The sequence below is a fragment of the Odocoileus virginianus genome, chromosome 2, assembly GCF_023699985.2.
Source record: "Odocoileus virginianus isolate 20LAN1187 ecotype Illinois chromosome 2, Ovbor_1.2, whole genome shotgun sequence".
NCBI classification, from domain to species: Eukaryota; Metazoa; Chordata; class Mammalia; order Artiodactyla; family Cervidae; genus Odocoileus; species Odocoileus virginianus.
Genome location: NC_069675.1, coordinates 41,695,047 through 41,719,659, shown reverse-complemented (window position 1 = coordinate 41,719,659; position 24,613 = coordinate 41,695,047). Strand labels below are relative to the sequence as shown.

At 35.2% G+C, this 24,613-nt stretch overlaps 1 protein-coding gene across 5 annotated transcripts in view; it reads right to left on the bottom strand.

Annotated features, from left to right (window-relative positions):
• The window catches only part of SANBR (SANT and BTB domain regulator of CSR), a 77,265-nt gene that overhangs the window by 27,613 nt on the left and 25,039 nt on the right, over positions 1-24,613 (bottom strand). For 4 of the 5 annotated variants that reach the window (XR_002317117.2, XM_070478790.1, XM_020910157.2 and 1 more), the window contains exons 2-10: positions 18,950-19,108; positions 16,099-16,285; positions 15,190-15,283; positions 12,908-13,146; positions 10,044-10,102; positions 8,506-8,666; positions 5,638-5,724; positions 4,531-4,641; positions 1,607-1,730 (exon numbers count right to left, since the gene is read on the bottom strand). Coding sequence is in view for 4 of the 5 variants with exons in the window: in XM_070478790.1 (XP_070334891.1) it covers positions 1,607-1,730; positions 4,531-4,641; positions 5,638-5,724; positions 8,506-8,666; positions 10,044-10,102; positions 12,908-13,146; positions 15,190-15,283; positions 16,099-16,285; positions 18,950-19,099 (1,212 nt within the window). In the remaining variant the exon portion in view is untranslated. Of the gene's footprint in view, positions 1-1,606; positions 1,731-4,530; positions 4,642-5,637; positions 5,725-8,505; positions 8,667-10,043; positions 10,103-12,907; positions 13,147-15,189; positions 15,284-16,098; positions 16,286-18,949; positions 19,109-24,613 lie in introns of those variants that run through there. The other variant, XM_070478804.1, reaches the window with a different exon arrangement.

Genomic DNA, 24,613 nt, shown 5'->3' with positions numbered 1-24,613 from the left:
TTCAATTTGCTTTGAAGATGGGGAAAAAAATCCTTCAAATTTTCTGCATTCTGACATGCTAAACAAATCAGGTTTTAGGAGCCTGATATCTTTGATTATACGTGACATTCCATTGTTTGGAGGACAACTATATACCTATTAAGTAGAAAAAAAAACATCCAAACTAACCTGACAATATCAAGTGTTAGAAAAGATATGGGGCAACTGGAACTCCTATACATAGCTGGAAAGGATAAAAAGTGGTTCAGGGACTTTGGAAAACTCTTAGGCATGGTATAAATGTTAAGTTTACATTTACCATACAACCCAGCAATCCTATTTCTAGGTAAATGCTCAAGAGAAACATATTCACACGAAAGCCTGCATGGGCATGCTTACAGATGCTTTCTTCATAATGGCCCCAAACTAGAAGCACCTGCAGTCCTTCACTGGTAAGGGGATAAACACACTGTAGTACATTCCTATGACGAGCTACTACCTAAGGCTAAAAAGGAACAAGTGGACAGATACAACAACGTGAATAAACTTCAAATCCATCTTGCTACATAAAATAAACTAGACTCAAAAAGCTAAATACTGTATGATTCTATTTATATGACATTCTGGAAAAGTCAAAATTACAGAGACAGTAAACAGATCAGCGGTTGTCAGAGGCCGAGATGGGACAAGGAACTGACTAAAAACAGCCACAGGGAATTTTTAAGGATGACAGGAGGAGTCTATGCTTTGTTTGTGGTGGCAGCTATACGACTGTATAAGTCTGTCAAACCTCACAAAAAGGATACATTTTAACTGTATGGAAGTTACACTTCAATAAATCAAGCTTTTAAAAACTGTGAGGACATAGGGAGTCACTGGGAAGAAACTTACACAGTTTGAAAAAAATGTCCCTCTGACGGCTGTAATAAGCTGCTCTCTGTGCTGCCTTACTCTGTTGAAAATGAGGGGGTTGGGAGACCTACGGGAGTCATAAAATATTTTATGCAGAACACTCTGAATTTATACATAAGACTAATTCGGAATGACTGTGACCAATAAAGATCTAATTATTTTATAAAAGGATTTATTATAAATACCTTCAAATTGTAAGTTTCCTTGTGCTTTTAAGCCTTCATTTAGAAGAAGTGGACAAAACATTTTTGGTAACACAATTATTTTATTAATAACAAGGGCACATCTCAATAGCATCCTATCTGCAAAGGTGTTTCTGAATTTCTAAAGAAATATATGGGCTAACAGAGAAACAGTTTGGCTGGAAATAAATGAAAGGCAACAAGAATTCTGTATCTTTTTTCCATTGAAAAAAATGAATTTGATGACTTAAAAACCTGTTGGTTTAAAAAAAAAACCTGTTGGTTTTATAAAAATTCATAAAGTCATTGATTGTTTCAGCAATGGAAATAAAAAACAGGAAGAATCACAGTAAGAGAAATGAGGTCAGATGCAAGCAATGTTTAACAGCACCACTATTTCTGCCACTAGTTTCTTAAAAAGATGTCAGATGTTGTACAAACACATCCTAACTAATTAAATAGCATATGTCAAAAGAGCCTGCTCTCAGTGGTTACACAACAGGATATTAAAAAAAAAAAAAAAAACAACTCACCTGATAACATCTTGAACAAGTTAGCCAGTTGACTGTTCCCCATAAGCGCCAATATACATCTCTCCAAGATTTTAATTCTTCAAAAAGACTATTCAAATACTCATGAACATCCCAAGTTTTATCTCTAGGGAAAAGAGCCTCAGTTATTATTTCACAAGTAAGCAATATAAACAGTTTGCTTTAAACAAATAATTTTAAATTTGTGGCTTATTTTCAAGATCATTCCCTAAATGATGGCTATGGAAGGGACTACACTGAATGCTAGATAAAATTTCATTTGGGAATCTTATTCTGTTTTTTTCCTGTGGACAACAGAAAAAAGTGTCACAGACTGAATGCCAAATTATTTTACTACTCAAGATAAAGGGTTATAAATTAAATATAATTTAAGGACTTCCCTGGTAGTCCAGTGGTTAAGAATCTATCTGCCAATGCAAGCGACACGGTTTGATCCATCATCCAGGAAGATGCCACATGCCACAGAGCAACTAAGCCCATGCACCATGATGATTACTAAGCCCATGGTCTAAGGCCTGCGAGCTGCAGCTACTTAGCCTGTGTGCCATAATAACTGAAGCCTGCCGGTCCTAGACCCCACACAGTGCTACTACCGAGCCAACGTGCTACAATTACTGAAGCCCGTGTGCCTAGAGCCTCTGCCTAGCAACAAGTGAAGTCGCTGCAGTGAGAAGCTGACACACCACAGCAAAGAGTACCCCTGCTCTCCACAACTAGAAAAAGCCTATGCAAAGCAACAAAGACCTGGCACAGCCGAAAGAAAAAAGAAGTATGGAGTCTCTTAAAAATAAATACAGTTTAAGCAGGCTAACAGTTAGGACTTAAGCATATATCACTAAATGGAACATATTTAATTGTACCTATCATAAATTATTGGTAATTTTAAACACTCCATTAATATATTAGTTCTGTACATTATTTTCAAAATTACTTTCTAGTAATGGAGTAATAAAGTAATATACAATCAGGTCTCAGTAATACACACTTTTAAGTTCAATGATTTAAATAAACAGACAAGACTTAAAACTCCATTTGCTATCATTACATGTAACAAGTTCCTATTCTTCTCTAAGTCCTTAATCTTTTTGAATTTTGCTATTTTTGTCTTTAGTTCAAGATACAACAAAATACCATCATGTTATTACAAATTACATCTGTTTTAAGATATTTAAAGACATTAAAAAAATGTCATCAATAGCTAACTTGCAGGAAAAATACTTTGAATGAAACAATAAAACAGAAGTCAAATTTAGTTTCTGTTTTTTCATACAGTAATATTAAGTTATTGCTGTCAAAATGGAAGTAATTTTCAAAAGGTGAGTCAACTCTCAAGATAAAAAAGTATAAAATCCCAAGTGCTTATATTCCCTAACTTATTATACGAAGAGAAAAATGAAACATTTTAATGCTGACTATGCTATTAATACTAGAGTCAAATGTCATGTTTTTCTCTAGATTTCTGTTTTAATGTTTACAATATGAAATTAGCATTTGTACAGTTTTTTCTTTAATAAAAGTACTTCACATTTCTAATATAGGAACAGAAGCAAAAAGCAAATGAAAACCATCCATAATACTGTCATTCTAAGGTAACACGACAGTTAATATTTAATGAACATGTTTCTGGTTTAAAAAAAAGTTTATTTATTTATTTGGCTGTGCTGGGTCCTCCTTGCTGCACAGGCTTTTTCTCTAGTTGCGACGAGCAGGGGGGTTACTCTCTAGTTGTGGTGCATGGGCTTCTCACTGTGGCGGGCCCTCTTCTTGCAGAGCACAGACTCTAGAGTGTTTGGGCTTCAGTAGCTGTGGCCTGTGGACTCAGAAGTTGTGGCTCACAGGTTTAGTTGCTCCACAGCAGGTAGGATCTTCCCAGACCAGGTATTGAATCTGCGTCTCCTGCATGGCAGGTGGATTCTTTACCACTGAGCCACCAGGGAAGACCCTTGAGTTTTGTTTTATAACCCCTTTTTTTCCTTATTTAATTTACTATCAATTTTGCATGTAACTATACATTCTTTTGGGCTTCCCTGGTGGCTCAGGTGATAAAGAATATGCCTGTCATGCAGGAGACCTGGGTTCGATCCTGGGGTCAGAAGGATCCCCTGGAGAAGGAAATGGCTACCCACTCCAGTATTCTTGCCTGGAGAATTCCATGGACAGAGAAGCCTGGTGGGCTACAGTCCATGGGGTTGCAAAGAGTTGGACACGACTGAGCAACTAACACACACTACATATTCTTTTACATTCTCAAAGACTGAACATTCAGAATCAATTAGATGTGTTTTATACAGATACACTATTATATGGACATATTTTAGTTCATTTAATCATCTGAGTGCTTATTTTTTTATTTATATACAACAATCAGTATCCTTACTAAGTGCTTTCATAAATCAATATTACCTCTCTGAATAAATCACTAGCAGTACTATACTGTCAGAGTTATTTTAAAGTTTTTGTTTTCCTGAGACATTATTCCTATTTATAACCCTCTTCACCTACTCCCCAACTCAGGATAAGAACTAGTTTTGAACTTAAGGGGAATGCAAAAGAATTATGCATTAATATAATACTGAAGAAGTATGAAGACTAAATACAGAAAATTCAATTTTAAAGACAGTTTGCCTCACTCTAAAATTCATCTGAAAATAAATCTGGTTCTCTTGTCAAATTCAATATAACACTTAAAATCTATCAGTGAAAAATCATTTTAATGGCACTGATCAGAACATCTTTCAAGATAAAATATACTTTTACAACAACTTTGTTTTGAAAGTATCATCTTTCTAAATCAAAGTTGAATCACATGAAGAAAAAATGTTGTCCCATTCCTTTTAAAAGTAGTTTTGCTTTATAAATACACCATTAATTCACATTTTAGAAGCTGTATTTTATTTTCACTACACCTTATATGAATATATATAATATTTCCATGCTGATCCACATTGATTTTTCCAGGAATGCAAGGAATTCTTCTTTCTGTTTCTTTTGTTAAAAGTTTCTTACACAAACAGCATCTATAATAACACAAAGATACAGTTAAAAAAAAAACCTTGATTAAAAAATGGCTAGAGAAACTGAACAGACATTTTTCCACAGAGGAAATATAGATGGCCAACACACATGAAAAGATCCACAACATCTCACCATCAAGGAAATGCAAATGAAGACCACAATGGGATATCACCTCATACCTGTCAGAATGGACATCATCAAAAAGAGCACAAATAACAAATGCTGGTGAAGATATGGAGAAAGGGAACACCTTTACATTGTTAGTGAGAATGTAAATTGGTGCAGCCACTGTGGAAAACAGTATGAGGGCTCGCAAAAAACTAAAAATAGAACTACCATATGATCTAGCAATTTCACTCCTGGGTATACATTAAGAAAAAAAAACACCTAATTTGAAAAGATACATATACCCCAATGTTAACAGATGCATTATTTACAAGAGCCAAGATATGTAACAACCCAAGTGTCCATTAACAGAGGAATGAATAAAGAAAATGTGGTGAGTACACACATACACACACAATGGAATACTACTTGACCATAAAACCGAAATTTTGTCATCTGCACCAACAACCATGGAGGACATTACGTAAGTGAAATAAGTCAGACAAAAAAAGACAAGTGCTGTATGTTATCACCTACATGTGGAATCTAAAAAATACAACAAACTAGTGAATATAACAAAAAAGCAGCAGACTAATAGCGAACAAACTAGTGGTCATCAGTGGGGAAAGTGTAGGGAAGGGGAAAATAGGAGTAGGGGAGTGAGAAATACAAACTACTGGGTATAAGATAAGCTCAAGGATGTATTGTACAACGTAAGAAATATAGCCAATATTTTGTAATAACTGTAAATGGAAACTAACCTTTAAAATTGTATAAAAATTAAAAAACAACACAAAGAAAGACGATACAAAAAACATTCAAGAAGAAAATTTCAAATGTACCAAAATTTAAGAACTTAGCAGCAATATATAGCATACTAAAGAAAAATATACCTGTATAATGTTGCTGCATTATTCCGAGAATCTGGATTCAAGTACTCAGGATCAAACAGTCTCTCAATCTTCTTACAAAAAAGTTTACTAGTAACAACAAATGACCAACAAATTAATTTTCTCTATCCACTTTACCAAAATTACTTGATAGTGATGAAAATAAATGCTGACCTATTTGCACACATAGAAAATAAGACTAGTTAAAGTCCTCAGAGAGTCCTTCCTTGGGAATTTATAATACATTTTTTGCTGCTCTAAGTAAGTAAACCTACTAATGAGAATTGCTTGATCAAGAGCCAATTTTCACAAGAAAAATGAGACACATGGATATCTACCTCTCTTTCAGTTCTTTGTTAAGGAAAATTCCAGATTGAGGATTTGGGAAATTTAGCAATCCTGGGTCTACCAATATTTCATACATGACCTTTGACAACTTAAAATCTCTGAAACTTATTTCTACTAATTTCAAATGCATAAGATTTTAAGAGGGTTAAATGAGATAGTGTTTTTAAAGAGTGTCAGGCATAGTATTAAACATTCAATATATATTAATATTTCACTATTATGCTTAATATAATAATCTGGACCTCCTAAGTGATGCTACTGGTAAAGAACTCATCTGCCAATGCAAGAGATTTAAGAGATGCAGGCTCAATCCCTGGGTTGGGAAGATCCTCTGGAGGAGGGTATGGCAACCCACTTCAGTATTTTTGCCTAGAGAATCCTATGGACAGAGGAGCCTGGTGGGCTACAATCAATGGTGTTGCAAAACGTCAGACATAACTAAAGTGACTTAGCATGCACATGATACTATAATGTTAGACATGAACTTAATTTTTCTGTAATCATTCAGAGCAAACATCTGGGGAAAAGTTGTTTAAATCCAACCAACCACATTGCTGTCCTCATCTTACTCTACATGGTAGCAGCATTCCACATAATTGACCACTTAATTGCTTCCTCCTTTTTGAAACCCTCTTTCCTTTTGCCTTGCCTTTGACCCTCTGTCTCTTCCTTCTCAGGCTCCTTAACTCTCCTTTGTTGAATCTTCCAAATGTTGGGCAGTCTTTATCACTATGTTCTTGTTAACAGTTGGGAAATAAACAAAAATAGCATTTATAATAGGGCCAAAAAATTCAAATGCCTAGGAATAAATTTAACTTAAAAAAAGGAAAAATGTCTCTATACTAAAAACTATAAAACACTGCTAAAATAAATAGAGAGTTATACCATGTTCATGAATGGAAAGACTCAATATTATTAAGATGTCTCTTCCCAAATCTACAGGTTCAATGCTAACCCTCAAATTTGCAGGTGTGTATGTGTGTGTATGTATATGAGAGAAAAAGAAAGAGAAAATGGGCAGGCTGATTATAAAATTCATATGGAAATGCAAAGGACATAAAATGACTAAGATAGCAATCTTGGAGAATGGCAAAGTTGGAGAATTTTAGATCGGTGGTGGTGGTGATGGTTTAGTCACTAGGTCGTGTCCGACTCTTGCAACCCCATGGACTGTAGCCTGCCAGGCTCCTCTATCCATGGGATACTCCAGGCAAGAATACTGGAGTGGGTTGCCATTTCCTTCTCCAGAATTTTAGATTACTAGATACTAAAAAAACATTAGAAAGCTACTGTAATTAAGACAATGTCCCACTAATAAAAGTATAGACAAAGAAATCAACAGAACAAAATGGAGAATTCAGAAAGAGACCTCACATATATAGTCTCCTGATTTATGGTAAAGGTGCCATTGCAATTCGGCGGAGAACATATGGTCTGGCTAGGAAATCTCATTCAGTTCTATGGCTTTAAACATCATCTACTCATATTTTTATTTTAAGCCCTGAACTCTGACCTAAACTTCAGACTTACATCTACCTGCCATCCTACCTGAATGTCCAAGAAGTATATTAAATATATTAAATAAACTTAACAAGATCCAAACACATCTTCTGATTCCCCTCACCCCAGTCACTGCTCTATTAATGACACTATCGTTCACTTAGTTACTTAACCTTAAAACCTAGTAATTATCCTAAAATATTCTCTTTTCCCATATCATCACATTTGAAAATCTGTCAAATCTCTGTAATAACATACTCTGAATCCACCTACTTCCTTCCAGAACCCCGGCCTCTACTCTAGTCTGAAGCTTTCTGTCTCTCACTAGACCACTGCACTAGACTTCAAATAGGTCTTGCTTCTTATATCCTTATAGTCTTTTCTCCACACAGAATGGGCTGATTTCTTAAAAACAAATCAGATCATGCCACTCGTCTGCTTCCATTCCACCTCGAATAAAGTATATACTCCTTGTATGACCTAAACAGCTCCTAATGTTGTTGACCTCATCTCACACAACTCTTCCCCTTTATATTAAGGCCCTGTCTTGATAATTTTTAACATAATTCACCATCATAATCTGCTTATATACGCCTTATACACAGTAACTAATTTAGTTACTATTTTTCACCTCGAGCCATCCGCTCAGAATATATTTTACTTCAGGCAGGTATGCTCAGTTGCTTGGTCGTGTCGGACTCTTTATGACTCTGTGGACTGTAGTCCACCAGGTTTCTCTGTCTATGGAATTCTTCAGGCAAGAAGACTAGAGTGGGTTGTCAGTTCCTTCTCCAGGGGATCTTCCCAACTGAGGGATTGAACCCATGTCTCCGGCATCTCCTGCAGCGGCAGGTGCATTCTTTACCACTGAGCCACCTGAGAAGCCCCATATTTTAATTTATTTAAAATAAAATGGAAACAGATTTCTAAATATATTCTAAATATAGAATTTTTACTGAAATGAAATAAAAATAACACATTCCAATAGGAACATTACCTTTAAAATTAAATTTTAAAAATTACCTCCTAAACTTATCTTTCTTGTCCTTTAAATCATCAACTTCATTGTGTGTAAACAGATCTGCTATACGTGTAAGAAGATTTGCATTAATACAGTTCATGTTGCATGGAGTAGCTACAATGGCATTCATATTTTTGTGGCAATACTGTATACACTGTTCAACCTAAACAAAAAGCACAGAAAATAAGTGTTGAAGATGGAAACAGAAAGGATAAAGTCATATCAATACTTTTCAAAGATAAAGATTCATTAAAGGCTTAATCCATGTATTGCTAGGCAATAACTTAGCTCTGCCTGTTTGCGTTAAACTATACTGTTTCAAAGTGGCCTAGTACGTCAAATTTATACAAACATAGCTAGAAAAAATTTCAAACTTCTTAGAATATTTTGAACAACAATGTAATGAACTTCTTTCATGATTGTGGCAGATATAAATCTTAAGTCCACAAACTCAAGGGTACAGATATGTGACTTTCTATTATAAACTTAGTGACAATTTTACACCTCCATTTCTCTAACAGAAACATTTCAGTCACTTTAGGGTTTTCTCAGGTCTGTTGTGCTTGATTTCTGCCTTTCTTCAATGTCAGGTATATTTATTTACTTTTCAGGGTAGATTGTGTTTTGGGGAAAAACAGCACTGGTTAATTATGTATTCTTCTAAATATTTTGCTATGACATAAAAATCATTCTTTAGGTCTTAGATTACAAAAATCAAAACTCATAGACTCTTTTAGTCTCTCTTTTTTCCTATAACTCTCCCTTGAAGCAATTAATACCAACAACAGAAGAGGGAGGGACTAAGAAGTACAAAAATACAATAAAAACCTCAAACAAATAAATGAACTTCACATCTGTTAACACAGTAAAGGAATATTTTGCTCTGTGTAGTTTTACCAGAGGTTAAAAGCAAATATTCATTTAAAACTACAAAAAACAAACAAAAAAAGACATTTGAATGATAAAGAAATTTATTAAATAAGGAAAAGGAAGAAAAATATATTCAGTGTTAAGAGTCTGATATGTAGACATTGCGCTTTTATATTTCATCAACTACTTTTAACAACAGACATAAGCATGTGGTTTACACATACAAAATCACATCTTTTAGCAGTTGGGCATTCATTTCTTAGTTTCCTTAACTATAAATGAAAGACACAAATAAACAGTACAAGCTTAAACCAATTATTTAAATAGTAAAACAAATATATTCCAATTAATTTTCTTTTAATTTGGTTTTATGGCCAAATCCCTTTTGGGGCAAAATTAATTCTGTTTAGTTTCATCTGATGCAACAGCTACCTCCTCCCTTGAGGATAAATTGCTAGCTTTATAGGCATCCTTCGCAAATGACACACAGTAGCCTTTAGCCTTTCCCAATAGAACAAAGTACCTCCAAACACCAGCACCTCATTCTAATGAATCACAGTCTTCAATCAACAGCTACTTTAGGAAGCTATCTCCGAATTTTCTAGACATTTGAAGAAAACATCACCAAGCATAGGTGAATAGAAGAGTTGGATCTTTTGTTAACACTTACCAGCGAATCCATTTTCAAAAACTCTGAAGAAATAAGAATTGAAATGACATTTCCTGGCTCTAAAAAAGAGAAGAGAGAAAAAATTAAATTCTCCTTTGATTTTCATCTCAGTCTCCTTAAAACAGGCTCCTTCTCACCTTAAAAGACGAGGTTACTTTAATAAGAACAATTTAATAAAATCTTACTATGGCTTATATGCAAGAAAGAAAGAAAATGCAAAGTTAAAATTTAGGGTATAGAGAAAACATATAGCAAATTTGCCCTGGAATTAGATTTACATGAAGTAAAAAGACTCTAGTTAAAGATGTGATATATACTAATTCCTCCTTAACTAAACCAGGGAAAAGGATAATTAAAATTGAGAATATAACTCATCCCACAAAAATCATAGTGAAGTTATTTCAAAAGTGGTTCAAATGCTTGTTAAGAACAAATGCTTAATTTAAAAGATTCTTAAAGATAATATAAAATTTACTATTGCAGAAATGAAAAATTACTTCCTACAGGCAGACTTCAAAGGCACAACCAGGGAAAGGGGATGCTGGCTCATGCTATCATTTCAGTAAACCTCAGTCATTTTCCATGAGTTATATTTAAGGAAAAAGAAACATTTTGATATTTACTGTTACAGTACTAAGACAGTCCTCCTAAATAAAGGACTATGTACACAATAATTATAATAAGTAATCCCAATCTTTCCTTAAATAACAATTCTAGATGGAAGGTTCTCAAAGAGAAATGGTAAAGAGAGGAAGGAGTTGGTGAAAAATTTCAACTATAATATGACCCATTCCAGTTAAGACCCAAGGTCTGGATTATTAGCGATGGAATTAAGCATTTTGCTAGTTTTCCTAGTTAAAGACTGCTTTTATAGAAGCTTAACATTTGTAGCCACTGATTTAAGGTTCAATATTACAGAAAGATCAAGTTTGCTCCATTTTTTTTTTACCTTCTGACTGGTTGAAAATTTTGATTTAGCAATTTTGTAATTTTAAGAACCATTAGAAACCTTTTCCCTTAATTTGGTCACAAAAATGTATTAAATTATGAACTTCCTCAGAAGACTTTTATACTGTCTGTATAAATTTATTTACTAGTAAGAAATTAGAAATATTTTGATATTACTGCAAACTGTAATTCTAGTGCACAGAAATACTTATATTAAACCCCACTAGAGTGATTTCCTATACAAGGCAATGCCCAAAAAACATTACTTAGTAATTACTCTTCTTATCATCTAAAACACTGGTTCTCAAACTTTTGCTCTCAAAACCTATTTTCAAAAAAAAAATCTTAAAAGCTGAGATTCCTAGACAGCTTTTCTTTAAGTGGGTTATATCTACTGTATTTACTATACCGGGAAATAAAACAGAAAAAAATTAAAATATTTATTATTCTTTTTCAATGAATAAACTCATTACATATTAACATAATTTTATGAAAATAACTATTTTTCAAAACAAAATGAAAATAACAGTTTGACATTTTCTATAAATCCCTTCAGTGTCTGACTTAAAGGCAGATAGTTTGATTCTCACATCTGTTTCCACACTGAATTTGTGGGTAGTCTTTCTTAAAAGTTAGTTGCAATGGGAATCAAAATCATACTAAGAGCATTTCCTATTCTGCTATCTCAAAATTCTCTGATTTACCTTGCACTTAGAATGGATCTTTAATCTATGCATGATTTTTTGTTAACATCATGCATTGATCATTTGAAAGACACTGGTTTGTTTACTGAGTTATGCAGATCTTCCAAATGTTGAAACATTTCATTATACATTGTAATAAAAAGTCTTATTTGTTAATATTTAAAGAAAAGTCTTTAAATATACAGCAACTATCAAGCACATGGAAGCAGATACAAGTTTTCCAAAACTCTTAATTCTTACTTGAAAGCATGAATTTTATCATGGGCAACAAATATTGTTAGTTATAAACCTTTCATTGACTGGCTAACTTAATTCATTTTCAAAAAACTATCTGTCTGGGACATTCCCTGGTCCTAGTGGTCAAGATGCTGAACTTTCACTGCCATGACCTGGGTTGGGGAACTGAGATCCTGCAAGTTGTGCAGTGCAGCCAAAGGAAAAATTAAAAAATAAAAAAGGAGGAGAGTATCTGCCAGATGCTTAAGTGAGGGTCTGTCAGCCATTCTTCCAAGTAAAAATGGTTTTGTAAGAAAGCAGCTAATTTAGCTTTCAGCTCAGGCAACTTGTACAAGTGCTTTTCCTTAAGACAGCCGTCATACTCCAGTGTGCAGCAAGAGTGCACTTCCTGAGTCATCAAGTAGAATGTCACAAGAATGTACAGTCAAGAGTCAAAAGTTAATAAAATGAGTCATTTTTACTGCCTCATCAAGGATATTCCTAAAAGAAACTATTTTTTCCTTTTCTTTTTTTCCCGTTTTTACGATGAGCCCATGGGTTGAAGAACACAGTGACCACTCATACTACATGATGCTCCTTCCTTGATGTGTGCTAAAGCTCCAACAGCTCTATCCTCTATTACTTCTGCACTTTCTGAACAAATGTCAACATAGAGGGAAAAATGATAAATAACATCTTGGCATTATTAAGCAGATTCCCTTAACCTTGTGGGCCCTCTGAAAGGATCTTTAGGACGCCAGTGGTAGGCTATCATAACATAGAGTGAAAATGGCTAATCTATAGACCTGTCCATTTGCCATAAATTCACTAAAATTTGCTAAAAAGGAATGCGGTATCAGTTTTCTAAACAGTGATTACTAATCTGAACATAAATACTAAGGTGTGAACAATTTTCCACATTTCCTATTTGGCCTGAAGCAACTATCAACTGACACAAAAATTTTACTACAAAGTAAGTAATAGATTGTCTTTTACCTAAAGAGGGCATCTCACAATCTTTATTCTCCTTAGTGTTCCTTTTAACATATTTTATCAACCAGTTGAAAATGTGAACGTCACAATGAACTGAAATGTCCACCTCTTCCCAGCGCTGGGCATCCACAGATAAATATTCAGCAAAGTACTTCATTTCTGATATCAAAAGATCTCGTGGGCAAATAAAATCTTCTTTCAAGTTTTTTGCTTCATCACATACATGGATCACCATGTTTGGCCTTCATGAAAAATGTTACACAGAAATGAAATTATTAGAGTTTTAGAAGAGGAGCCAATAATATTGACATTTATTGGAAGTATGAGAACCAGATGTTTTTCAAGGTTTTAACCACACATCAGTTTTATAAGACTTGACATTCAGAAGTTTACATTAGCACCTTTCTACCTTGATCAGTATCTGAAAACTATGACTAATTTTAGTTAAGCTACTGACTTAGTAAAACAAAATATTTTTACTATAGAACTAATAAAAGGTTTGAAACTCATTATTTTCAAATTATAAGTTAATTATAGTGTTTTTAAAAAATACCAATTCACAAGGAAAAATTAAATTACAATTTCTAGTTCTTGTGAGCAACATAAAACGGCACTTTTACATAGTAATGGATACAGAAAGGAGATAAAGATGAAACACTAGAATTTTCTTACTATTAATGAATGGGAAAAAGTTAAAATTATTCATTGAATAGTGAATAATTAGCATAGCTATTTTGTTATTTTTAACAGCTAGAAAGCTTGTTTCTAGGCATTCAATAAATATAAATCAGTAAATGTGGTTTAAAAATTCAACACTACAACGTGCTTATTTACACATTTAAAAACAATTTAAGAATAGGTTTAGATGATATATCAGAAAAACTACTTCAAAAATTGTATACTCTTTGAATGTATATGCCCTTGAAAATTATATTACCTCAAAAAGAAATACTAGTGTGATCCACAACTGCCTTCATGTCATTACAAAAGGAAGAGATTAAATAGGAAGAGATACACTAATCTACAATATGAATTTAATATGTATTTAAATGAACTTCAAAAAATTTTAACACAAAGAAATTACATCTGAAGTAAAACTGGCAACAGAAAAAGGATTAATAATCAGTGCTTTGTCAAAATAAAGGAGTTTAAGCAACTTTGCAAACTGTTCTTCCAAAGACATTACGGTCAAAATATAAACAGGTAATGGCTGGTATAATAAACATGAAAATTCGGTGAATTTTTGGGCCAAAAAATAATAATAATAGTTAAAAAATTAACTTGATAAATTTTTATGCTACACAAACAAACCTATCAGTTCATCTGAGGGGACTTCCCTGGTGGTCCAGTTGTTAAGAATCTGCCTTGCAATGCAGGGGACACAGGTTTGATCTCTGATTGAGGAACTAAGATCCCATATGCCATGCAACCAAGAAAAAGTATTTGTTGAACATTAAGAACATATTGTTTGGATATCTGTCATGGTAAAAATAAAATTTTTAAAAATCTATGTGAGTAAAGTAAATTTCACTAAGCTACAAAAGGGTGAATTTTTTTTATTGTGGTAAAATATACATAAAGTAAATGCACTCATATTATTATGCAATTATGCAATTATCTCTAGAATCCATCCCCAGAACTTTTCAAAAGGGTAAATTTTATGATATGTGTTATTAAAAAACTATCAAAACTGAAAATACCCAAAGGAACCTTTAGAGATAATGAAAATGTTCTTTATCTTCATTGGTTATATGGCTCACATTCATCAAAAGTGAATACTTAAAATATGTGCAGTTTATTGTATGTAAAATACACAAAGCAATACAAAATTATTAAAACTTGCATTACATTGAAATATACATTTTAATTTTTAAATGTTTCTATAATGAGTAATTATATCCAAATAGTTCTAAAATACACATCCAGTTTCTTTAATAAAGTTGCAGAACTAATGGCAGAGATTTTTCTTTGGGTTTTAAAGTTTGCTTTCCAAAACTTTACATTAATGGATGTTATTTCTAACATTTATAAGATGAAAATGAATTTTTAAAGAGGAAAACTGTTGTCTATTTTATAAGTAGTATGAATAAGCCATATGTTCACCTACTAAGCAGTTGTTGATAGTTCAACACATCAACTACCCTGCTATCAACTGTTGTAGCAACTGTGTAATGTGAAATTCCTAAATTATGGTAACTGATATATATAATCATCATTCATATATTTTATAATTTGAAGTTGATATTCATATTAAAAGCTTATCTAGCAAAGAACCAGCCTCCTACCCTTCAGATTCTTCAGTCTTTTCTCCACCATTATGAGTAGTACAATTTTCACTTTCTGAAGAACAATTCCTTGTGGAAGCTATACTATGTCTTCCTTAAATACAGAAACAAACACATACAAAAACAAAGCGGGGAGGTTAGCATTTCTAGCTGAAAGTGGGTTTTTACTTATTGAATGGTTATACTATAAATGCATGGTTTCCAAGAGTAGTTAATGATGGTACTTTGTTAGGTGCCTTAATTTTTCTAAAGGTATATGAAAGAAACAGTGTGAAAAACAGTCACAAACTGCTAACATTACACTGAAGATTAAAAAGAAATACTAACCTGGTATGTAGGGACAGGGGTCAAATGTTCAAAAGCCTACAACAGAATTTCTCTTCCTGAAGCAAATTTTTGTATCAATATTCTGCTACTGCTGAGATTAAAACAATTCACTACACTGAAGATTTCTAAAACCAGCTGTTATTTTCAATGTAATGTGGAGAACATCTCCCAGACCCTGCTTTTGTGTCATCTGAAGCTACTACTGTTGACTTTCATAGAGGGGAGCTGTAAAAAAGGTATCGTGAGAGACAAGCAAGATTCTCTCAGTTAACAAAAATTAAGTAAAAGGTACTGGTCAAATTCCTCTAAATTTTATGACACAAAACGGCTAACATAATGGAGTAGTAGATTTTAATATACTGAAAACCTTTTTTTTGGTAATACTGTTGGCCCTGTATGTTAACATCTAAATTTTTTTAAAATATAGCAAAGACAAATTTCTAAAGCTCAGGAAGATACAAATACTAACAGATTTTTCCCATTAAGGTTTCTATTACCCTTTAAATAAAGTTGACTGGAATGCATAATATTTTTCAGAATTATCATAAGGACAAATACTGCATTTTGCTTTTAAAACCTTACCTGTTTTAGAAACTGCATCCTGACCAACTGGAGTCTCCTGAAACTCTCCTTGTGTGTCAAGAAGCGAGGATTTGATGTATGTGGCTAAAGTTTCAACAGGACTCTCCCCAGCAGCCATGAGGGGACTATACTGGTTGTCCACAGGTGAACTGCCACTGCTCTTCAGCTCATCAAACCTCTTTGCACACTGTAACGGCATAAAGGGAGGAAATGCAGGTCTGGGGATTTTAATCAGTTTTTACAAGTGAAAAATTAATCTCTTGGGTAACATCTAGAAAACCAGTGCATATTTCAATACATGAAAACCTCTGACTTGCTTTTTTTGTTTTTTAAAATTCAGGGTAGATTTTTAAAAACATGCTTTAACTCAAAGCCGTAATATATTTATAGACTTGTAGGAAAATGAAGAATGCCTTCACTAACCATATTTCCCAATGATCTATGTCTATTATCAGTTGACAATTTAAAAACTTTAGTTAAAAACTTGGCTGTTATTTTCACACTGAGTTTCCACCAGGAACAAAACCAAATTCTAACCTTCAATAGAAAACAAATCAAAAAGTATCTGATTTGTGATCCTAGATTTTCTTCATTAAAATAATGAGTCTTTGTTCTTACCAACAGTGAGGTTCATCTTGCACAAAATACTGTAGTAACACTTAAAAACACTTATAAAATAAAATGCCTTCCTTAATGTGGGTCTTTGTCAGATAGCACTTCTATAGTATTCATGTTTAAACCTCCATCAACAGCAATGTGGATGGCAAGTTACATAGCAGACCAAGTAACATGGGAGGTGCAAAAGGAGAAAAATATATACTACGTACACACATATATGGTAAGTGAATAATGCATTGGGTATGGCATCATTCATTTACTACACAGATATTTACCAGGTACCCAGTAGATATTGAGCACCTTTTTAATGAAGATTGTTTACTAATAGTATTATAGTACTATTACTACAAACAAATGCCTAATCAAGGTTTAGTCCTTTGAAAACACATTTTAAAGATATATAAGTAAAGTACTTCCCTGGTAGTCCAGTGGTTAAGACTTTGTGCTTCCACTGCAGGGGGTACAAATTTGATCCCTGCTCCTGCAACTAAGATCCTACAAGTCATGCAGTATGGCCAAAAAAAAAAAAAAGAAAGAAATTTTTTTCAATTGGGTGAATCTGAATACACAGTGGATATTAGATGATATGATGGAGTTACTGTTAATTTTCCTAGGTTTGACCATGGTACTGTAGCTAAGTAGTTATATAATAATATTCTTATTTTAAGAGGTATGCTGCAGTCTATGGAGTGATGTCTGAAACTTACTTTTTTTTTTTTAGAATATTTATTTGGCTGCATCAGGTCTTATTTGCAGCACATGAGATCTAGTTCTTTGACCAGGAACTGAACCCAGGTCCCCTGTACTGAGACCTCAGAGTCTCAGCCACTGGACCACCAGGGAAGTTCCTGAAACTCACTTTTAAATGTCAAAAAAAAAAAAAAAGCTACATAAAGAAATCAAGGAAACATCTACAATTGCTGATCCCAAATAAAGGATATAGGGATGCTATGTTCTTCTTTTAACCTTTCTATATATTTGAAAATATTCACAATAAAAAGTTGGAAAAATGGTCAAATTCACACTTTAGACTTGTTTTAAAAGCTAACATGTAAAAATCCAAAAGATGAAAAAGTATAGATTAAGGAATGAGAATATACACTAAGTAAGTTCCTTCATCATTTCACAAAGACTTATAATAAAGGGCAAGTAATCTCTGTGGGTATGTTTTCTCAGCTGTAAAAGAAGAGGGTAGAACTTGGTTCATTCACTGATTCTGTAAGTATTGAGAGTGTACCATGGGAAAGGCACTAGTGATAATGCTTAAAATCTACTGGATAAAATCGCTAATGTCCTTTCTACTTCTAGAAACCTGAGATGATTCACTCACTTTAGTGTTCCTTACAATAGCAAAAGTCCTGAGGTCTGTGTGCTCAAACTAGAGTTCAGAGATGAATTACCAGAAAGAGTACCATATAGGAGTTTTTAGGTTGCAAGTTTTGATTCTGAGGATTACATTAATAGAAATCATTTGAGTCATTAGGATGACAGAATATTTTAAGACAAAGGTAGAAAACAGACTTAGTAGAGAAGAGATGTGTTAATGCCAAGGGAAGGCAAGTTAACGTCGTGGTGCAACACAAGGCTTCACCACAAGTTAAAGAGAGGAAAGTGGAGAAAGAACACAGGCTTTGAGGGGCTTTCAGCAATATAGGCCAAACACAAAAAATTTTGTGCCACAAAAGACTATACAATATTTGCATTATAATTGCAATTTAATTTCAGCAAAACACTATTACTGATCACATTAAGTTTATTAGTTTGAATTATGTTGGTTTGAGTTTCCACTTGTGTCTATAAAATATAAAATTTGGTTTATGATTGCATAGGTGTGTTTATACCTGGTATTGTTAGTGCACATTTAATTTCCACTGTGATAGTAATTTGGGTCATCATTGCAAGTTTTTAAGTTTTTTCTTTTAAAAAGGTCTGTATATTACTCAATTCTGGGAAGCAGCAATTCAATAATAAAATTGGATTTACAAAAGTCTTACCTACATATTCAGTTGTAAATATGTAAAATAAGGCTGAATTTAATCATAGCAGGTGGGTTAATAAATCATAGATCTACATAGATTTTATATAAGTCAAATCATATTTTATACATATTTAGTTTTTACATGCATATGAATAGGTGAAACTCAAATACTTCTTCTTTCTTAGTAGTTACTCTTTTAAATTGATCACTTTTTCTGATTTCTTTTCAGTAGCTATCTGGAAGACTGTTATTTACCTCTTTGGGTGTTAATCCAGGCACAAGCCTTGCCACAGTTTCCCAATTGATGGTCTGGTGGATTCCAATTAATGGGTAAAGGATCATGTCCAATACCATTTGATTGTTATTGTTTAGGAAATTGTTGTTTTCTGAATATCCACGACTCATCTTTTGGAACTAGAAATAGAGAAGACAAATTTATTTGCACCTGAAATCCAAATGTTTTCAGAACATTATAAGTCAGTTATAATTCATTCCTAAGAATTAACTGCTACTAAAAAAAAGAAAAAGAAAACTGAACTAAAAATCAACACAGAATATATAGCTCAAGTCTCTTCAAATATAACAGCACTTGAATATTATGGATTGGCAGATACACGGATAGAAGGATGTGCGCGCTTAGTTGCTCAGTCGTGTCCAACTCTTTGCAACTCCAAGGACTGCAGCCCATGAGGCTTCTCTGTCCAGGGGATTCTCCAGGCAAGAACATTGGAGCGGGCTGCCCTACCCTCCTCCAGGGGATCTTCCCGACCCAGGGATCAAACCCACATCTCCTATGACTCTTGCACTGCAGGTTGATTCCTTACTCACTGAGCCATCGGGGAAGCCTAGAAGGATATGCAGTTGGGTAAATATGTGATTTAAAAAATATGATAAAATGTTAAGGATAGAATATAAGTGATGGGTATACAAGTGTTCACTATAAAATTCTTTTAATTTTGCTGTATGTTAAAAGCTTTTCATAACAAAACAGAGAAAAAGTTGAATACAATATATCTTCCTTAAAAAACCCCTTATGTGTGGCTGATTTATATTTTGATTAGCAGTTCATGGATGGTGGAGCTAAATGGTGAAAAAAAAAAAAAAAAGATAGTTACATGAAAATTTCATTGCAGTCCCAAGCCATACTTTCTCGCTCTGTGATTGAACGTCCATGCTACAATGAAGGCTGAGTATACTTAATTTGATAGATGTAAAGAGTCGGACACGACTGAGTGACTGAACTGAACTGAACTGGATCAAATGAAACTTAGAACCAAGTTAATCTGACATTTTAGGATAAGCATAATAGTTATTGTGCATGTGATTATGAATTACATATGGTGAGGAGATTATATTAACAAATGTAATTAGCACTGTTTTTATATGTTTGAAACATTTTTTGTAAAGTTCTCTTATTCCTTGTCTTCAGAGCAATGTGGCAAGTGGCCTGACAAGGTTTAACCCTTACACACACCACAACACATACTCTGACTCTCATATATAAAAAGCCACAACACCTCCACACTCATGCACACTCACACTCACTCCTGCAGAATGTTAGCTTCCTCTGCTTCTTTACTAGGTTCCCCACCCTGGTCCTACTATCACACATACTCTGGTTCAATCCAGGAGACCTTGAATCAAGTGACTAAGGGTCTGTCCAAAATCTTCAGGCAACATGATGACCAAGAAAAAAAGTCTCTAGAAGGCTTTCCAAAGGGATGTACCTCAATAAACATTTAGTGAGTAGCAACTATAAGCCAGGCCAAGCACTGGGGACACCATAAAAAATACGGCATGGTCCCTGTCCTCAAGGAGTTTACTATCAGAGAGCTGAGGATACAGGTAGACGAACAGATGATTTTATTTTATTTTTTTTTTTCCATTTATTTTTATTAGTTGGAGGCTAATTACTTTACATCATTACAGTAGTTTTTGTCATACATTGAAATGAATTAGCCATGGATTTACATGTGTTCCCCAACCCGGTCCCCCCTCCCACCTCCCTCTCCACCCGATCCCTCTGGGTCTTCCCAGTGCACCAGGCCCGAGCACTTGTCTCATGCACCCAACCTGGGCTGGTGATCGAACAGATGATTTTAATATCATCTGCTGAGAGCCAAGCAGAGGCGAGCCATGCAAGGGCAGAGGAGGGACAAATAGTAACTGTTGTATTGTGGAGGAGGGGAAGACCGGTATGAAAGAGAAAAAGAATCTATCTCCTTCAACCTTAAGAGAATTTTAAGAACTTATTTATCGGGTGTTTACTAGTAGCCTGGAGCTGTACTAAGGTTTTTATATAACTTATTTCAATTCTCATCACAACACTATAAGATAAGAGTCTTTCCCCAGTTTTACAAGATGAAGAAACACATTCAGGAAACTTAAATAATTTGGACAAGGCCACAGAGCTAATAAGAGGCAGAAGAAAGACCCAGGTAAAACTGACTCTCAGATCCATGCTCTTTCCATTATATTCGAGAAGTATAGAGTAGATAGCTAATGGGAATGATGGCTTAGGGTAGAGAGAGAGAGTCTAAACATTATGAAGTTAGTAATGATTCAATGAAGCAATTTCCAAAGCTTCTGTCTGTGAGCCAAGGGAGAGAAAAGGCTGTGGTACTGAAGGAAAAAAAGAAGCTACTCCCTTCAAATTTAAAAAATTTTGAGAATTTATGTCAATTATACTTCAATAAAACTGAAATCGTTAAAAAAAAATTAACATTTCCTGAGACTCCACCATGGACCAGGCATTGTATCTGAAGTCAGAATGGAAATTTACAGAAATGGCACCCACTCCAGTACTCTTGCCTGGAAAATCCCATGGATGGAGGAGCGTGGTAGGCTACAGTCCATGGGGTCGCAAAGAGTCGGACATGACTGAGCAAAGTCACTTTCTATGACTTTATTGGGCTCTAAAATCACCGCGGATGGTGACTGCAATCATGAAATCAGAAGACGTTTGCTTCTTGGCAGGAAAGCTATTACAAACCTAGATAGTGTGTTGAAAAGCAGACACATTACTCTGCCAACAAAGGTTCATATAGTCAAGGCTATGGTCTTCTCAGTGATCACGTACGGCTGTAAGAGCTTGACCGTAAAGAAGGTGGAGCCCCAAAGAATCGATGCCTTTGAACTGTGTTGCTGGAGAAGACTCCTGAGAGTCCCTTGGACAGCAAAGAGATCAAATCAGTCAATCCTATGGGAAATCAACCCTGAACACTCACTGGAAGGACTGATGTTGAAACTGAAACTCCAGTATTTGGTCATCAGATGCGAACAGCTGACTCACTGGAAAAGTCCCTGATGCTGAGGGCAGACTGAGGGCAGAAGGGCACCTGAGGATGAGAAGGCTGGATGGCATCTCCAATGCAATCCAAACTTCGGGAGATGGTGAGGGACAGGCATGACTGGCATGATGCAATTCATGGGGTTGCAAAGAATGAGACACGACTGGGTAACTGAACAACAACAACAATGGCTTTACTGATGCTGAATCTGTGCTGGAAATATAACCCCCAAAACAAAACTGTTCTTATGGAAAAATGTTACCTATTTTAGGAAATGAAGTATAAAGCAGAGATACACTGACACACTACTACAGTGGAAGAAGCAATGTACAGAGAAATCTGAAACTTAGGTTTGAGGTTTAACTCCACACAAATTAGTCAGAGCAGGTCATCTGAACTTCTGCAATGAAAATTAAGTGACAGTAATACCTATGAAAAGTGAAAGTGAAAGTCACTCAGTCGTGACAGACTCTTTGCGACCCCATGGACTAAACAGTCCATGGAATTCTCCAGGCCAGAATACTGGAGTGAGTAGCCTTTCGCTTCTCTAAGGGATCTTCCAAACCCAGGGACTGAACCCAGGTCTGCCACATTGCAGGTGGATTCTTTATCAGCTGAGCCACAAGGGAAGCCCAAGAATACTGGAATGGGTTGCCTATCCCTTCTCCAGCGTATCTTCCTGACCCAGGAACTGAACCAGGTCTCCTGCATTGCAGGCGGATTCCTTACCAACTGGGCTATCAGGTATACCTCTAATTGACTTTATATAAATAACCAAAGAGATTATTTTGTGAAAGCACTGTGAAAAAAGCACCTCACAAATGTGATGCAGCATAAAATAACAGTACCTATGGTAAGGACCTAACAGAAGCAGAAGATACTAAGAAAAGGTGCTAAGAATACACAGAAAGTGAAGTTGCTCAGTTGAGTCCAACTCTTAGTGACCCCATGGACTGCAGCCTACCAGGCTCCTCTGTCCACGGGATTCTCCAGGCAAGAACACTGGAGTGGGTTGCCATTTCCTTCTCCAATAAGAATACACAGAAGAACTGTACAAAAAAGATCTTCATGACCCAGATAATCATGATGGTGTGATCACTCACCTAGAGCCAGACATCCTGGAAAGTGAAGTCAAGTGGGCCTTAGGAAGCATCACTATGAACAAAGCTAGTGGAGGTAACAGAATTCCAGTTGAGCTATTTCAAATCCTAAAGGATGCTGTTGTGAAAGTCCTGCACTCAATATGCCAGCAAATTTGGAAAACTCAGCAATGGCCACAGGACTGACCTCAGGAAATGGTCAGTTTTCATTTCAATTCCAAAGAAAGGCAATGTCAAAGAATGTTCAAACTACTGCACAATTGCACTCATCTCACACGCTAGTAAAGTAATGCTCAAAATTCTCCAAGCCACACTTTAACAATACGTGAACCATGAACTTCCAGATGTTCAAGCTGGATTTAGAAAAGGCAGAGGAAGCAGAGATTCAATCGTCAACGTCTATTGGATCATTGAAAAAGCAAGAGAGTTCCAGAAAAACATCTATTTCTGCTTTATTGACTATGCCAAAGACTTTGACTATGTGGATCACAATAAAAGGTGGAAAATTCTGAAAGAGATGGGAATACCAGACCATCTGACCTGCCTCTTGATAAATCTGTATGCAGGTCAGGAAGCTACGGTTAGAACTGGACATGGAACAACAGACTGGTTCCAAATAAGAAAGGTTCCAAATAGGAAAAGGAGTATGTCAAGGCTGTATATTGTCACCCTGCTTATTTAATTTATATGCAGAATGCATCATGAGAAACGCTGGGCTGGATGAAACACAAGCTGGAATCAAGGTTGCCGGGAGAAATATCAATAACCTCAGATAAGCAGATGACACCGCCCTTGTGACAGAAAGTGAAGTAGAACTAAAGAGCCTCTTGATGAAAGTCAAAGAGGAGAGTGAAAAAGTTCGCTTAATGCTCAACATTGAGAAAACTAAGATCATGGCATCCGGTCCTATCACTTCATGGCAAATAGATGGGGAAACAGTGGAAACAGTGGCAGACTTTATTTTTGGGGGCTCCAGAATCACTGCAGATGGTGACTGCAGCCATGAAAATAGACACTTACTCCTTGGAAGGAAAGTAATGACCAACCTAGTCAGCATATTAAAAAGCAGAGACATTACTTTGCCAACAAAGATCCATCTAGTCAAAGTTATGGTTTTTCCAGTAGTTATATATGGATGTGAGAGTTGGACTATAAAGAAAGCTGAACGCTGAAGAATTGATGCTTTTGAACTGTGGTGTTGAAGAAGACTCTTGAGAGTCCCTTGGACTGCAAGGAGATCCATCCAGTCCGTCCTAAAGGAAATCAGTCCTGAATATTGATTGGAAGGACTGATGTTGAAGCTGAAACTCCAATCCTTTGGCCACCTGATGGGAAGATCTGACTCATCTGAAAAGACCCTGATGCTGGGAAAGATTGAAGGTGGGGAGGAGAAGGGGATGACAGAGGATGAGATGGTTGGATGGCATCACCAACTCAATGGACATGAGTTTGAGTAAACTCCGGGAGTTGGTGATAGACAGGGAGGCCTGGCGTGCTGCAGTCCATGGGGTTGCAAAGAGTCAGACACG